The sequence below is a fragment of the Alligator mississippiensis genome, chromosome 3 (assembly GCF_030867095.1).
Source record: "Alligator mississippiensis isolate rAllMis1 chromosome 3, rAllMis1, whole genome shotgun sequence".
Classification (NCBI taxonomy): Eukaryota; Metazoa; Chordata; order Crocodylia; family Alligatoridae; genus Alligator; species Alligator mississippiensis.
In genome coordinates, this window is record NC_081826.1 from 59,319,324 (window position 1) to 59,335,320 (window position 15,997).

At 39.8% G+C, this 15,997-nt stretch overlaps 1 protein-coding gene across 1 annotated transcript in view; it reads right to left on the bottom strand.

Moving 5' to 3' along the window:
- Window positions 1-435: 435 nt before the first annotated feature.
- RDH10 (retinol dehydrogenase 10) overlaps window positions 436-15,997 on the bottom strand; it is a 30,193-nt gene continuing 14,631 nt past the window's right edge. Inside the window, exons 3-6 of the mRNA XM_006272222.4 lie at window positions 6,464-6,562; window positions 4,565-4,710; window positions 3,674-3,805; window positions 436-1,835 (exon numbers count right to left, since the gene is read on the bottom strand). Of these exons, the coding sequence (XP_006272284.1) occupies window positions 1,712-1,835; window positions 3,674-3,805; window positions 4,565-4,710; window positions 6,464-6,562 (501 nt within the window). The 3' untranslated portion in view covers window positions 436-1,711. The remainder of the gene's footprint in view (window positions 1,836-3,673; window positions 3,806-4,564; window positions 4,711-6,463; window positions 6,563-15,997) is intronic.

Consider the following 15,997-nt stretch of genomic DNA (forward strand, 5'->3'; position numbering starts at 1 on the left):
TGCTAAGAAAGTGGTGGTGGTGCACTTTTGAATGAACACTTTCGATGCATTTTAGTTTTAAAATGCACTGCAGCGCCAGGTGCTTAAGTGTGATGATCGAGCTAAAGAACTATGGAAAACCAGAACTGAAGCAGTTTAGAAGCTTTTTGCCCCTCCAAGAATATAGAGCGACTTCTCCCTATGACTGCTAACTGGTTATAGAAGCAATTTATCTTTAGGATGCCAGGAAAGCTAATCCTGCAGTCCTTACTGAGGTAGAAGGAGGTATCTGTTGCCTTCATTAAAGGCTGCACAAAAAACTTCCAATAAGCAGGAAATTAGGGTAGGAATTGAATAACTGTTCATTATTTGAATTATGGTCATACTAAAAAGCTATGTATTGGCTTGTTTATAGCCTACTTCAGTTAACCTTTCAAAGAAACATCCTGATCACTGTTTAAGTAAAAGGTGGCTCACTTTAATAACCATGAACATTGGTCACTAGTTAAACAAGACATTCTAAAAAAGTAATCATGATTTGTTTGATAGTAATTTACAAGTGGATGGTATACATTAAGATACAGAGGTAGAAATTCACTTTTACAAATGTTTCACTAATACACAGATTACCAAATTCAAGGCACAAAAATTGTTTGCTTTACAAAAAATACTGTAAAAAGTCATTTGCTGTTCCACAATGCAAATAGAACTTAAAAATCTTTACACCCTTCCATATGCCACATAGAATAATGCTTAATGCAACTTTATATGTTAACTTTGCTAATAGCTGGCACAAAACCAGAACTTGCATAAAAACAGTTTGTATCTCAGCTGAGCTGCTTTGTATTTCAGGCAAGACTCCAGCTACAGAAGTGTAATACAACTTCATGAGGGGGGGAGGGAAGGGCTTTGTCAGAAGCAAGGTTAAAAAAAAAAGGAGGAGAAAGATATACAGTCTATTAGGGTGGACAGTACTCTACCAACCAGAGTGATGGACCGAACAGAGCATATTTCAAGTCAAATGACTTGAAACAGTTGGACCCACTGACTGCATGTCTAGAAATTTTGTCTGCTATAGCTTTGCTCTGAGTATCTCCCCCAGAACCCATTTGCCTTTGAATTGGTAAAGACTTAAAAAATGTCTTCCTTTTTCTTCTTTCAAAGAAAAAGAATGATATGAGCAGTTGAACAGTTTGGCCACATGTCCTTTGAACTTATGTCTACAAGTGGAGAGAAATGCATTCATAGGCTCAGTCCTTGAATTTGCTAAAGTATGGGAGTATTTAAAATTGCATGATTTTGTTTTAAATACTATAGGGAAAGTATGAGATGCTGCATCTTCTAGCTGAAGACAGCATTTTAAAACATTGGCAGGCTGAGGAAGAGATCTCACATAGTAGTATGACTAGCTTTCCTGTACTTTCAGTAACATTATAAAACAAAACAACAATGGTGGCAGCTACATTAAGTTCACTTTGCCTATCTATCACATTTTCCAAGTTTTCTAGTCAGTTTATTTACAGTATGTAAGTAAAGAGAGACAGTTTTTTTTTTGTTTTTTGTTTTTTAAAGAGTTCAATACACAGGTTTGAGATCCAAGAGAATGCCACAGTAAAAATGTTGTCATTTGCATCAGCTAGATGCAAGCGCACTTCACAATTCAGGCATGTAACTTTATTACAGTTACCTACAATGGTTAGTCCATACAAAAAAAAAAAAAAACGAAAAAGGGTTAAATTCCATTTTTTGCTTCATTGTTGTTTGTAGCCTGTTTCCTTTGAGCAATGAAAGGATACATACATTTGTCAGCTCCCAAGAATCGGTACATGCACACAACTGCTTCGAAAGGCAAGATGCTGAAGGAAAGGAAAGGAAAGGAAAGGAGTTAAAAAAACTGCAATATGGAAGTAAAGTAAATCTTTCACAGGGATCTACAGTAGCCATTTCTGTGTTGCCCAAAAGACATGCAGTATTTTACCTCCAATTTCATTTGCACATTTAAAGAGAGAACAAAAATAGAAGCCAGCTCAAACTATACAGAAAACATACTTCTTCCCAAGCCTTCATTATCTTCCTCTTTCCTCCTTTCATAACTTAAGGCCAAAGTGCCTCTGCCTTCCTCTTCCCGTAAACCTGTTTATCCCAAAAGGCCTATTAAAATCTAAAATTTCTCCTCACAGCAATATAGGCAAAATAAGCCAGCGTACATTTGAGATGTAACAGCCACAGACAAAAGGATAAGTTTCCATTATCTTTATAATCTGCCTTCAAGTACTTGAAAACCTATCAAATCCCACCCCCTTTCCCCTCAGTCTCTTCTCTAGAAAAGTTTTCAAACAGTCTGTACCACCCTATATACATCACTTGGGCTCAGTCATTCTTTCCCAAGGAGGTCCTGACTTCTCCCATCATTCTCCTTGTGATAATTTCACTAGGAAAAAAGGTGGGAAAAAGCTGGCTTTTCACTTCCATGTGTTACAGTTGCACCCAGGAGACCTGGTCATGCATCACAACCCCATAGTACTAGGCACTGAGTACAGCATTAGGGGAAAATCAGGAGCAAGGCGTATAGCAGGACCCAAGCATTACTGGAACATTGGGAAGTAAGTGTTGCTGTTAGCACTGCTTATGCAGAGTCACTCGAGGGCCGTTGATACAACTGCTACTGCCTGGGGCATAGTTTGTACAGAAGCTTTGATCTTCCTGTTGGAAGCTAGGATGCTGAATGTAAGACAGCCAGAAGGTCCTTTGATCTGGCTGTTGCACAGAACACTGTCTATGCAAAGTACACTGACACAGCCTTTGAAAAGTCACAGAGCCTGCTATTGCTGAAGTCAGTTCTGAAGGACATGCTGATAACTTCATGCATTTCTTCTGCCACGTTGTAGGTGTACAGCTAACATGATGCCAAGTCCTGAGAGTACCTCCTAGACAGCTTGGTGAGTTGCTTCCCCCTTAAAAGTCTGGGGCAGTTGGGAGCTCCTGAACTCTGACTAGATCAGAACCCTCAGAGGCTCCTAAGTTGAGCACTCCTCCCAAGGCAACAGAAGTTTAAAAGTTGACAAACTCTTTTTAAGGCCTTGCCTGCATGTCTGGAGAATTTGGAAGTTTGAGGAACTGCAAAAAGGGCAGCATAAGCAGTAGATTCAAACCAGAACAGGAACAGACACCCTGCAACATTGTGTGCTGGGAAGGGGAGAAAGGAACAGAAGCCCTTCCATCTCATCCTAGACTTAATAAGAGGGCTCTGTTCTTAAGGCCACAGGCTTTACCTTCCCTTGGAGATCTGTGCAGATCACAGGGAACCTGTACCAGATGAGGACTTTAGCTCTTGAGATCAGTTATGAGGGATAACTGCTGACATATACCTTGGGACCCACTCCTAGAAACTGATTCCACAGTATGGAAGGGCACTGCTGAAAAGTTACTGTAGTCTTAGTCTTTCCTGGAAAGACGAAGAAGAGGAAATATAAAGTCCCTGGACACGCAACTCAGTACACAGGTCTTCAGATTCACGGAGCCCATAGGATGTAGAAAGCAGCCAGTCCCCCTGGTGAACCAAGGGAGAGATTTGTACGAAGAAGTCAGAGGCGGCAAGAGGCAGATTGTAAGCTTTTTGGACATACAGTTGTCTGAAATACATAATAGGTTGTGTGTGTTGCATTGCTAACTGGCTAGTATTCTGGAAGCTTACCTTTTCATGAAAGTTACAATGTACATCAGGCGAGGTGTGCAAATCATGGGCTGGTCTGTAAGGATAGCTCTCATAGCCTGCTTTACACAGTAGTCTGGTTTCAGCGGTGGGAGGAAAGGCTCAATTTCTTTTCTGAAATATTTTATTCATACAGGTTAACAAGAGTTCATGAACCAATTTACCAAAGCTTGTTCACTTAAAAGATGACCATCTAGCTGAAGAGTTAACTAACTCATTCTGAAGTTTTTTAAAAAAATAAAAACCCCAACAACATGTAAATTCTTTATTGCTTATTAACTCGTAAATTTTTTAATGGATTTTATATTCACATTTTAGGTTTGTTTCATTCTAGAGACTGGAGACAAAAAAAAAAAAAAAAAAATCTACAGATTTTGGCAACAAAGCACCACATAAGATTACTGAAGAGAACCAAATGTGATTGCATGCTAAAAGAATACCAAAGAAAAACTGCACTTAAGAGTCTCATTTTGTTGCAATATAGTTTGTTTATGAGATTGCTTCAAACAAAGTCAGTCCAAATATTTTACTGAGCAGGTTCCTGACTACACTGTTAAGAAACCATGCAACAAGTTAAAATACCAATGGTAGATATGGCCCATGTTACAGCAGGTAACATCCAGGTATTGCTGACCACTAAAAAAAAACAAGGGGGCAGGGGAAGAGAGAAACAAGTCTTCAACCCTAATTTACTCAAACTGAAATTAAAAAAGTGTTGTGACTAAACTTCAGGAAAGCAAGTGTTACTTGTTCAAGTTATTGCAATCTACTTCTCATGCCTTAAAAATCTAGCAATTTTTTTTTCTTCTTTCAAAAATGGATTAAGAACAGCACTACTAAAGGTGCACTGGGCAAAAGGAAGAGTCTATTCACCTGATTCTGCATCCTCTGAACATTCCTGTATCTACAAGGTAAGGACACACCAAGGTCATTTTAATACCATCCTTTTCAGCAGCCTTCAGTTCATGGCTCAGAGATTCATGGAAACCCACAGCTCCAAATTTGCTGGCACAATAATCCTGTGTTGGCAATAAAGTAAAAATATTACAACAAACTGGTCCATTTAAGCGGTGTATCTTATGTCCAAAGATCTAAGAATAAATTAAAAGTTGTTTATACAACAAAGTAAATGTTAAGAGGCAAGGCATATTTGATGTAGTTCTTTGTAAATGATTTCAAAAGCAACAACTGAAAGAGATGCATGCTGAATACGTTGTTATATAAACCCAGATATAATGTTACTTGTAGGGCAGTTAATGCAGACAAATTCAAATTAATGCAAGAGATGACCTTTGAAATATCTGTAGTCTCACAGGGAAAACTAGCCTGATTAGCTAGTTAGTATAAATTATAAGTCTGATACAGTAGCTAGCTATATTACTTGACCATAAAGTTCTGAAAGTGCAATCTAGCACACGGAGCCAGGAGCCAAAAACTACCTGTTTAACTCTAGCCTAAAACATAATATTGGAGCTCTATTGAGCTTTGGCCAAGTTAGTTCTGTTTTGCTTCAGTCTCTCCATCTGTAAAACTGTTAAAAACTTCCTCATTTTCAAGGCCGTAGGGGTGCTTTGAAAATTGAAGACTAACGGGGGGGGGGACACGACAGACACACAACCACCTCATTTTGGATTTGAATAAAGTATGATAGTTGCAAAAACCTGTTTTAAAATCAGGATCATCTAGTAGAGCTAATTCACAGCTGCGCACCAAACAGAATTCTTAGCCTGTCCAGGGTCCATGAGAAAACGCTAAACCAGGGTCCTTAGATCCTCTAAAGATAGGGGTTGGCAAAAGACAAGGGTCAGCAAACCAAAGTGTGGCACATTAAGACATTTTGCTTGGCACGCCAGCCCTTAGGGAGGATGGCAGAGGAGTTGCGTAGGGCCCAATCCTTTTTGGGACTGTGCAGCCCTGGCCCTTTCCCTGCTGTCTGCCCTGAGGCATGCATGCACCCACCACCAGAGAGCTGGGCCAGGGCTCCATGGAGCCTGGTGCAGCTGTTTGCAGCCTCCTGGGCTGCCTGCCACAGCCAGCCTCTGTGCCACCTGCTACAGAGCCCAGGAGGCTCCAAGCAGCTGCCCTGGGGTGCGGAGCACCAGCCCAGCTCAGTTCATTGCCAGCAATGGGTGCATGTGCACCTCTGGGCAGACGGCTGGGGCTGCACTGCCACAAGAAGGATCAGACCCCTTGCTGTTCCCCTGCCATCCACCCCGGTACATCAATGTCTTACAAGTTGACATTAGAATTGTTGATGTTACAGTAGTATTGGAGTTTAGAGAGAAGTTCAAGATCTCATTAGAGCACAGGTTGGCAACATTTTTGGGCAGAGTGCCAAAATAATTCCAAAGTTGCAGATATAGTCTGGGTCAGTGCTAGGAAAGCTCATACCACTAAGCACTTTACTAGCATGCCAGCTTTTTCAGTGATTACCAATTTGTAGATAACTGCATAGTTTCAGTTCATGCTTAGTGCTCAATTAGGAACATCTTAATAGGGCACAATAAAGAGGATGGCTCAGCATTTTGACATCCAACATCAGTAAGACAAAAAAAACAAAAACAAAAAAAAACAAACAAACAAACCAACCTCTCAAAGCGGCAATGCTCCCCTTAACTCCCCACCCCCTGGCACAAAACAGCCACACTAGTCACTCCTGAATCACTTTGCCTGGAAGTTTCAAGTATGAGGAGCACTTACATACTTATTCATAGCTGATGAAAGAAAGCATTTCTCATTCAAGAAAGTATTTAGCTTAACAGTTTAACAAACCTCTACTCCAGCAGTACTGAACAATCCCAGGGAACTTGCAACTGTCACAATGTGTCCATGATTCATTTCCAGCATCTTGGGAAGGAATGCTTTAGTGGTCTACAAAGTGAAAGAGTTGGAGCATATTACTTTAAGATAAAGCATTAGTCATTCAAAACCTCTATTCCAGTTCAGTATCAGCCAAGATGCAAGATGATTACACAAGACTGAGCCTCAGAGTTTTTCCAAGATTAATGCCAACAAAAATGCCATAGCATGTTCATGAAACCAGACCACAGGGCAGAGCGGATTATATCCTTAGACACTGTAAGTTAAAGGATCAATTTGACTCAGACGTTTATTTTTCTGCAAGACTAGTTATCTGAAAAAGATAGCTTAGCTTTAAATGAAGAGTCAGGTTTTATAGAAAGGAATGTTTAATTACATTATATAGCACGTCTGTGTTAAGACTAGTGCAAATTATCAGTTGGAATTTCTTGTAAGCCAGACATTTTCCAAGCTGAGGTGGTACTTGTAAAATAACAAGTAATTTGGATAAAATCACAAGGGCAGAAGCCTTGCCTCCTATAAAAGTTACTTGCATTAAGATTTGCATACAAAGAGTATAAAATAAGTCATCCATCTTAATCTAAACTACTGGTCTCATGGTTATTGGCACCCACAAGCATTGCTATGATTAAGGACATGTCTGTTTCCATCATAAACCACCTACTTAATATATTTCCAGTACCAACAGTAAAAGCTTGTTCAAGTGGAAGCTCTCCATTTTAATTGATTTAGGAAATCAATTAGGATTTAAAGGAAATTAAAGGAAAATTAATTGATTTAGAAAAATTACCACCTCCTGCAATTCAGTTGTTACAACAATCAGAGTCAGAGGATCAGACTATCACCTTAAATTGTGCCTGACTGTCAATTACTAGTATGACCAGAAGCCAAAAATTCCTGCCAGAGTACCTACCTGCCCCAGAGGTGTAGGAAGCTCACTGAATGCCCAGGAGGGAAAAGGGAGGAAGCCAACCACTGCAGACCAGGGGTGGCCATGGGTGAGCAGAAGGGAAATCTTACCTGCCTGGGCTACTGCAGCAGCCACTTCTACCACCATGTAATCAGGCTCCTTGGGAGCTGATCCTACTGCCTTGTTTGCTTGCCTCCCCTCAGCTACATACATACTGGGTGCACAGCTATGCCTGCTTTGGCAAACACTCCTCAGGGAAGGAAGCACCATTCCATTTGCCCCACTCACAGGATACATTGTTTGGTGCAGCACTGTACCGCTTGGCTCCTATGTCCAGGCAGGGGCACATAGGGCAGACCCTGTTGTGTCAAAGGTGGAATGGGAGGGTGGGTGCTATAGATGGAGACTTTTTTTATTTTTTTAGAGCCACAAGAAAAACCTCATAAAAAAAAAAGTCTGGTTGATAAAGCCTCATGGAAAAAAAAAAAAAAAAAAAATCACACCCCAGATTCATCATTACAAAAGAAGCAGGGCTAGAAGGGACCTCTAGAGCAGGGGCGGGTAACACGTGGCCTGCGGGCCAGATGCGGCCTGCCAGCCCATTCTATCCAGCCTTCAGGGCCCCTAAAAAAAAAAATTAGAAAATTAATATTTATCTGCCCTTGGCTGCCTATCATGCGGCCCTCAATGGCTTGCCAAAACTCAGTATGTGGCCCTCCACTCAAAATAATTGCCCACCCCTGCTCTACAGGTTATCTAGTCTAATCCCTGCCAGAGGCAAAATCATCCCTCGCCAAAGCTATTGTATAGGAGCCAAAATGCTAGAGAAGACTACCCTTAACCTTGACAACACAGACTTAACACCCTAACCTGCCACATGTAAAGCAGGGGAACCATAGTAGCCAATGTCCTGCTTCTATAAAATGCTGTCAGTATATTGTCAATATATGCTCAAGCAAGAGATACCAAATTCTTGATATCAGCTGTCAATGTAAGGGATATTTTAATTCATGCATTTCCAGTGAGACTTCAGAACTCTGTCCTCCCAAAAACTAACTCATAGCATAACTTGGATACAAACTCAGAACATGCAAGTGCCCCTTAAGTATTCGCTACTTAGTTAATTGATGGCTTGAATCATGTCAGCTGTATACTTGCAAACATACAAAACTACAGCTGAATTCATCTAATTCCATTCTTATGCTGCCTGCATTTTCCAATCACAGACGTCAGGACAGTTTTGCTCTAATGGTTTTCACATGTTCTTGTACTACATTTTTCCCTGCAGGTGTTAAAGTGACTAATCCAGACCTCCTAACACCACACAAAAGAGTGTTTTCACTGGACAGCTGGCATTTGATAGATTAACAGATCCCCGACTCCTTGCCTCTTCTACTGCTAATTCATGAATCTTTTAGGTCAGCTTACCTGCAAAATGAAGTTATTATTTATTATATATCTCAAGGTGAACTCCCTTATGTTCTTCCTCTCCTCATGCCGAGTATTGTTTCATTTTAGGCAAGCATTTTACTTTGCTTGTTAAGTGAATCTGTGCTAGGCAAGAAGTCTCAACTTCTCTTGCCATGCAGCATGGCAGCACCACTTGGCCAGGGTAGGATGGCATTATGTGCAGCAGGCTTCATTTTGAGGGTACAGCAGTTTGCAGTATGTTCCAGCCTGTGACATTAGACTATTCCTTCTAATAGCCTATTACAGATAACTGTGAAGTAGATGGGAAGTAGAGAGAGAGACAACAGGAAGGAAACGAGGATAAGATTCCCATGATGTCAGTCTGAGAGCTGTGGTTTAGTGCAAGATGTTATGAGATAAGAGAATTCCCTCCGTAAAGGTCTACTATCTTGAGCTGAAAGCTTTTCCATGGCTGTACCACTGCATAGATATAAAAGTAACCAAACCACTGGACAGCCTATGAAAATAGCCCTTTGGTCTCAGAAGTGTCATTCTTATCCCATACCATGTTGTTTCAAAAAAAACTTAAGAAAGAGCAAGTTTCAAATCCATTTCTCATAGCACATCACCAGTAAGAAGGCAGTATTGCCAACACAAAGCACTTCACAGTTAGGAATCAGGCCTGCAAAAGTATTCATAAGAACTGGCTCAAATAGAAAGACAGAACTAAAGAGATTCAAGGTCCATTGGCTTTGAGGAAGCTACTGAAATTAACCCGATGCGCTCAAACTAGAAGTTCCCAGAGCAAAAATAGAGCACTTTCATATAAAGGAAAACTTGCCATCCTTATTACGCTCATCACCATCCTTGGAGGTTTTTAAGCTCCGGCTAGATAAAACCTTGGCTGGGATGGTATAATTGCGGACGGTCCTGCTTTGAGGAAGGGGTCAGACTAGGTGACCTCCTAACTTTCAATGGTTCTATGATTTAACTATAATATTGATAACTACACCAATATGGAAATATGGTGGCTTTCCCCATTCAGATAGGCTTTTAGAGTAAAGATCATTCCTTTCCTCTAGCCATTCCTCTCACATTAGGAGACTTGGAAAAAGGCAATGTAGAACTATTAAAAAAGAAACAAAGTTAATATTCTCTCATTTTCACATGATTGAGGGCTGATGATTTAACAAAATCCACACCAAATACTGAAAACCTGCCAGCACCGAATAAAAACAGGCCGATTTAGTGGATGGAATGAAATTAGGTCCTATATGATGTGTTAGGGCAGACTCACTGCAATAGATAACAGAATATTCTGGTTAAGACTGTCATCTAATTTTACCGTTCTGTATAAAAATGAACATGTTCAAATTAAGTTAGTCAGGGCTTCTTAGACCAGAGAAGACATTTTCATTAACAACACTAGTACTAGATTAACTTTAAAGGGAACGAATAAAGCAGCGCATGTATTTAGTGCTCAGCGAAGGATGAACTAGATAGCTCTTTTCCGTCTTTAAGTTTTTATAGTTTTTTTTAAAATCCACTGCTCCCCCTTGGGGCAGTTTCCTCATAGCTTTTCAATGAATCACTAGGACCGTGCAAGCGACCCCCCAAAAGCTAAAATATAAAATATTTCCTGAGCACACAGCTTTAATGACTTATTAGAAATAAGTGTGAAACCGAACAAGCATTTACATGTCACTTCATAGCTTTTGTAATCTGTTCTCAACGTTTTGGTTTACGGCAAATTAACTTCTAACAGTCCAGCACTTCTTCCCTCCCCTTCCTCAAATTCTTTAGTTCCATTCTTAGTGCTCTTAATGAAACAAAACTCAAATGAATGTGCAACAAAGGGTAGTGCAGCTGCAGTGTCAAGACAAATTAGTCTAAAGTACAATAAATGACAATATGAAGAAATACGGCATTTGGGAAAGTCCGATATTTTTAATTAAATTTTGGATTAATGATTTTCAAAGTAGCAAGTTAACAAGCACCTATCAACAAAAACAAAACAAAAAAAAAAATCACCACACAATGCTAGCTGTATGCAAGTTTAGAATAACAGATGTTAAATGCAGAGGCTCTCAACAAAGCTTCATCCTATGCGCGAAGTGGCTTTTATGGTTTTCAAAATGGTTTATTTCAAAAGAGAAGCAAATATGGCACATACCAACCAGCTTGTAAGGCCCCCTTAAGTTTATATTTGCCAATTCAATGGAATTTTCATAGCTTCTGACTCCATTCAATGCTAAAGTCCCCTTGAAGCCATTTTGGCATTGTGAAGAGTGCTGGGTAAACTGTTTTTATAGCTATGCAGGAATTCCCCTATGCCAAGAAAATCTGAGTGACAACAGTTTCACATTCCTTTCTTCTAGCCATTCCTCTTCAATGAAGAGACTTGGAGGAAAGTAAAGTAATGTTGTCATTATGATCTTTACTCCAAGAGTTTAATCTATATTAGGAAAGCTCCCACATTTCTATATCAGTACAGTTATTTTTCTCATCTAACCATGATACTGGTAAGAATGGCAAGTTTCCCCTATACACAGGGAAGTCAGTATTTTCCAGATGTCATTGTGGCCAATTAGGAACTAGAGTTATAGTTCCAGAAAGATTGTTCCATGGAAAATAAGAAATTAAGAACCAGGTCTGATTCAAGAGTACCAGCAAGTATTTTACTATTGTTAAAACTGCAGGATTGGAAGGAACTTCAAGCATTACCAAGTGCACAAATGCAGGATGTGTTAATCCTAAACAGTGTTTATCCAGTATCTTTTGGAAAGCCTCCACTGAAAGATTCTACACCTTCCCTGGATAGCTTGTTCCTTTTGCTTCGTCTTACTGCTTTTACCGTAAGGAAGCTTTGCCTGAGTTGCAATCTAAAAATCAGCTTTTCACCAGTTTAAACTCATTGCTTTGTGTCCTCCTCCTTTTTATGGCAGCCTTTCAAATATTTGAAAATTGCTATGATGACCCCTCTTAATCTCCTTTTCACCAAACTAAACATTCTATCCCTGGCTGGATGATATAGGAACAAAGGATGGGAATAATCCACATGGGGAAGAGGAGAAAAGAAGTCCAGTCCCCTGCAATCACAGAATAAGTCTAGAAGGGTTTGCTTGAACATCTACTCTGGGTCATCCCACATTCCACAAAGCACCCCTTAATTCCCTCTAACTGGGTGCATCCATTTGAAATTAAGGCAACGTAAAAACTCCAGTGCAATTCACACTGGACATAACTGCTCTGAGGCACAGCGTCTATGCATGCACCTAGGACAGCAGCAATTTGAGATGGAGTAGAGCAAGCCCCTGGGTGGCTGAGCTGATCAGGTGCAATTTGTGCCCCCAGTTGCTGTCTGCAGGCGTGTTTCAGTGCAGTAAAGCATTCTGCCATAAGGTTGTCATGGACAGTACTATCTTATGGCAGAGTTGATTAGTTTACTGCACCCTAATACTGGCACATGTGCAGACTGTGATGCTTCACTGTGGAGCCAATTAGTGCCCCCCCTGCCAAAAAAAAAACAAAACCCATGTGTAGATGTACCCATTAAGTATGACCTTTAGTTCAAAAGCCAAAGACCTCAGAAACAAGGCTTTCCATTGCCACAGGTGCTTCTTGTTAAAACCAGGCTCTGGAAAAAGTAACTAGAAACCAGAGGGATTAGGGTTTTTCCTTCCTCTACCTAGTCCCATAACCTTAAATGGAATACACTGCAGGTTCAAACCTCCTCATGTACAGCAGCAAGCCACTTTCCAGCCTACATTTTCTGTATATAACCATTCTGTTGGATGCTAACATTACCCAACTTTTCTTCTAGCTTGTGATAGAAAGGCAAAGACCTATTGAACCTCCAACCTAGCAACTCTGATACCCTTCAAGAGATTTCTGGAATCGGTTCAGTTTTACTTCATAACTGTATGGATGCATGTAAACAGAGTTTACAAAAAGGCAAATGGGCCTTTTAGTAAGACTAGAAGTATCTTCAGAAACAGTCCTATAGCTTGGACTTGTTTGAGGCTACCACTTTAGGTTTATTTTGTAAACAGGACTGTGAAGCTTCATTTTCTGAATTACAACCCCCCCCCCCCCCCCAGTTTTGGTGGTATGCTCCAAGAGCCATATTGCAACCCTGAAAAATGAGGTTTATTAAAAAATAAGAGATTACAATAGCCAATAAAATCACAGCTGAAGTGCTGAAGTAGAGTTGGGTCCTGGAAGAGCACAGCACCATCAGCAGCAGGCTAAGCAAAGAAAGTTGGACAGGGGGCTACAGACTATTTAAAAAAACCAAAACAAAACACAACAACAACAAAAAACCACCTAGAAAACCATGAAGGACAAAAATTCATACTGAAAGAGCCATTAAGCCATGACAGTTTTCAGGTTGAAGTGTTATGACCTGCCTGAAGCTACTCATCTCACATTCTTCACCACAGACCTAGAATACCCATTTTAGGCAGCTGAGAAAATTACTCTTCCTCAATCTGCTCCATTATGGTGATACTTAGCTTGAAAGTATCAATCTTTGTTCTGCACTACAACTGTGAATGGATTAGTTCTAACCTGAAATAATCAAATAGAGAAAGTTATTCTTCTGGTTACACAAGTAATTCTTGATGCATCCAGTCCTCAAGCTGTAAAAACATGCTGTTTTCCTTAAGCCCGACCTTTACAAGGAGACACCAGTATTTTAAAACACAATTTAGTTTTTTGTTTTGAAAGGAATCTTTTAGTTACTTTGCTCCTCATGGGTAGCTCAACTTTCAATTTCTCACTTGAACTTTGTCTTTCACCTAAAAACCCACTATTTTGGAGGCCACGGGGATTATTTTAAACTTCAACTGCAACACCAGTTAATGCTTAACACACATGCACAGTAATATTGCTACAGTTGCCTTGCAACCAGAAGCTTGTGAAAGAACAAGATGAACTTCAACACAGGTCTGTAATGATCACACAAGTAACAAGGAAACAAAGCCACATGCACACAGGTATTTTGTATGTTCTATATCTGCAAACAGAGTGAAACTAGAGATAAAGTTTGGTTAGGCACGAGAACTGGAGGTAACAAAAGAAAAGTCAATAAACATAGAACAACAACAACAAAAAGAGTCAGCATTAGCACTGAAACAACTGGCCTTAAAGAGATGTATTCAACTTTCACTGGAAAAGAAGGGGAAAAAGGTGACTTAGATACAATTCCACATGAAATATTTCCTTGAAGTTACAGCAAAGTGCGTTTCCAACTAAAATGGACATTGTATGCTGCAGAAGTATGTCCAGAAATTAGTAGCTAATACTTCGTATTCCTTTTCTACTCCCCACAGCAGATGTATACGTGGGTGACAGTATTCTGCCAACTCTCATGAAGGCTTAAATCAGAAAACTGTTCTAGATAGTGTCAAAGTCTGCCCCAGATTAAATACATATCAATTCAGTAGTGTCAGTCTCCTCTGGAACAAGTGACATCTACTATATTTAGGTATGAATAGATCAAAATCCACTACAAAGTTAGACATTATGTGCAAATAATGACCGATTACAAAACCCCTTTAGAATTTTAGATGTGGCCATTACAATTGTTCACAAGCATTTCTCCTGCTGCAGCTTTGTTGCATTGAACAACTTCAGTATAAATCAGAAGCAAACTGAAAACTAGAGTAAGGAAACTACTCAATTAAAACTTAATGCCACAAAACTATTTACAATTGGGAGACAGTGAAGATAAGATAAGCAATCCCATTCAAATCACACTCATACCACCAGTTATAAGCATTAATCATCAATTTTCCATCCTTTACCTCTTATAAAGGTTGAAGGCAGGGCTGAGATGCACCCTATAGACCAATTCAGAAATGCATTAGGTTTTAGTAATCAGCTTATTTCTTCAGATAAGCAACAGTTTGCTTTTCAAATTCATGATGGCTTATGCATCTCTGCTTTGCCTTTAGATTAACACAAATAACCCTACTATAAAGGTGATGCTATGTTTATGATTGCTAAAGGAGAGTCTGGCTAAATTAAGTCTTGTACACTTCATTAGAACTTATAACTGTGGTGGCATGACTGCAAGGAAGAGCATTAGAAATGTTTAGGAAGAGGTCAGCATGATGGCTCACACATTGCTGTGGCCCCAGCTATGCTATATTACAAGCCTCTGTTTCCTAAAGATGTAATTTTGTGAGACTGTTTGATAGCCCAAGATATTTGTGCAAAGTGGAAGCCAACTTTCTCCTAAAATGCAGGTAAATACTCGGGACTGAAGCTAACAACATAAGGTATCGGCCATTGCTTATGCAGGATTACCTTTTTCTACTTTGAATGGAAAAAAAAACAAAAAAACCCCCAAAAAACACACCCTTTGTTTCCCCCATCCCAAGTTTTTTTAGGTGGTAAAAGTAAGCGAGTGTCATGTTACAAGAGGTTTATTCTAGGGCTTTAAACAGAGATGCTCATTTGCCACGGGGTCACGCTTTTATCATATTAGCCATTCTGTCTCAAAGCCAGGATTTAGGATATGTACCATAGCCAGTTGTGGTAGCAAATTTCCTCCTCAACAGATTTTTGGTTCCAACATTGTTTCCTACTGTAGAAGCCAGCACCTAAAATCCTTCTGGGAGTGGCAGAAGGCGAGACCCAGCTGAGCCACCTTGTTATACCAACAAGGGAAAAGTTGAATTGCTCTCATTAGCATGTTGGCCCTCTGTCTCCATTCATAAGTTATTGTATTCTAGTTACTATGCTTTCTGCCAGAAGAAAGTGTTTAATATATACAGGCATTTTAAAACTGGCTTATGCCAACAGCAGCTACATGCATCCTGTAACAGTTGCAAGTCCTAGACATGTCCTATAATACTTTGGAAGTGCTAGGAATTTAATACAGACAACTTATATAATGGATGCAGTATCTTGATTTTAAAAATCTCTAATGTCAGTGTAAGTATAATGCAGGAGACATAGCTGTGCTGCCCATTTCTTAGATTTGCTGGAATTTCCTGACTGGCACCAATTACCTCCATTTTGTATATGGGCAGCAGTATATACTATTGGTTGCATGTTAAATCTCTTCCTCTAACTCTATGGATCCATCCTTGACTGCATGTAGCCAGGAAGAAAGACAGGGAAAAAAAAAAAACTAGCAAAGAAAATCCCCAAGTGAA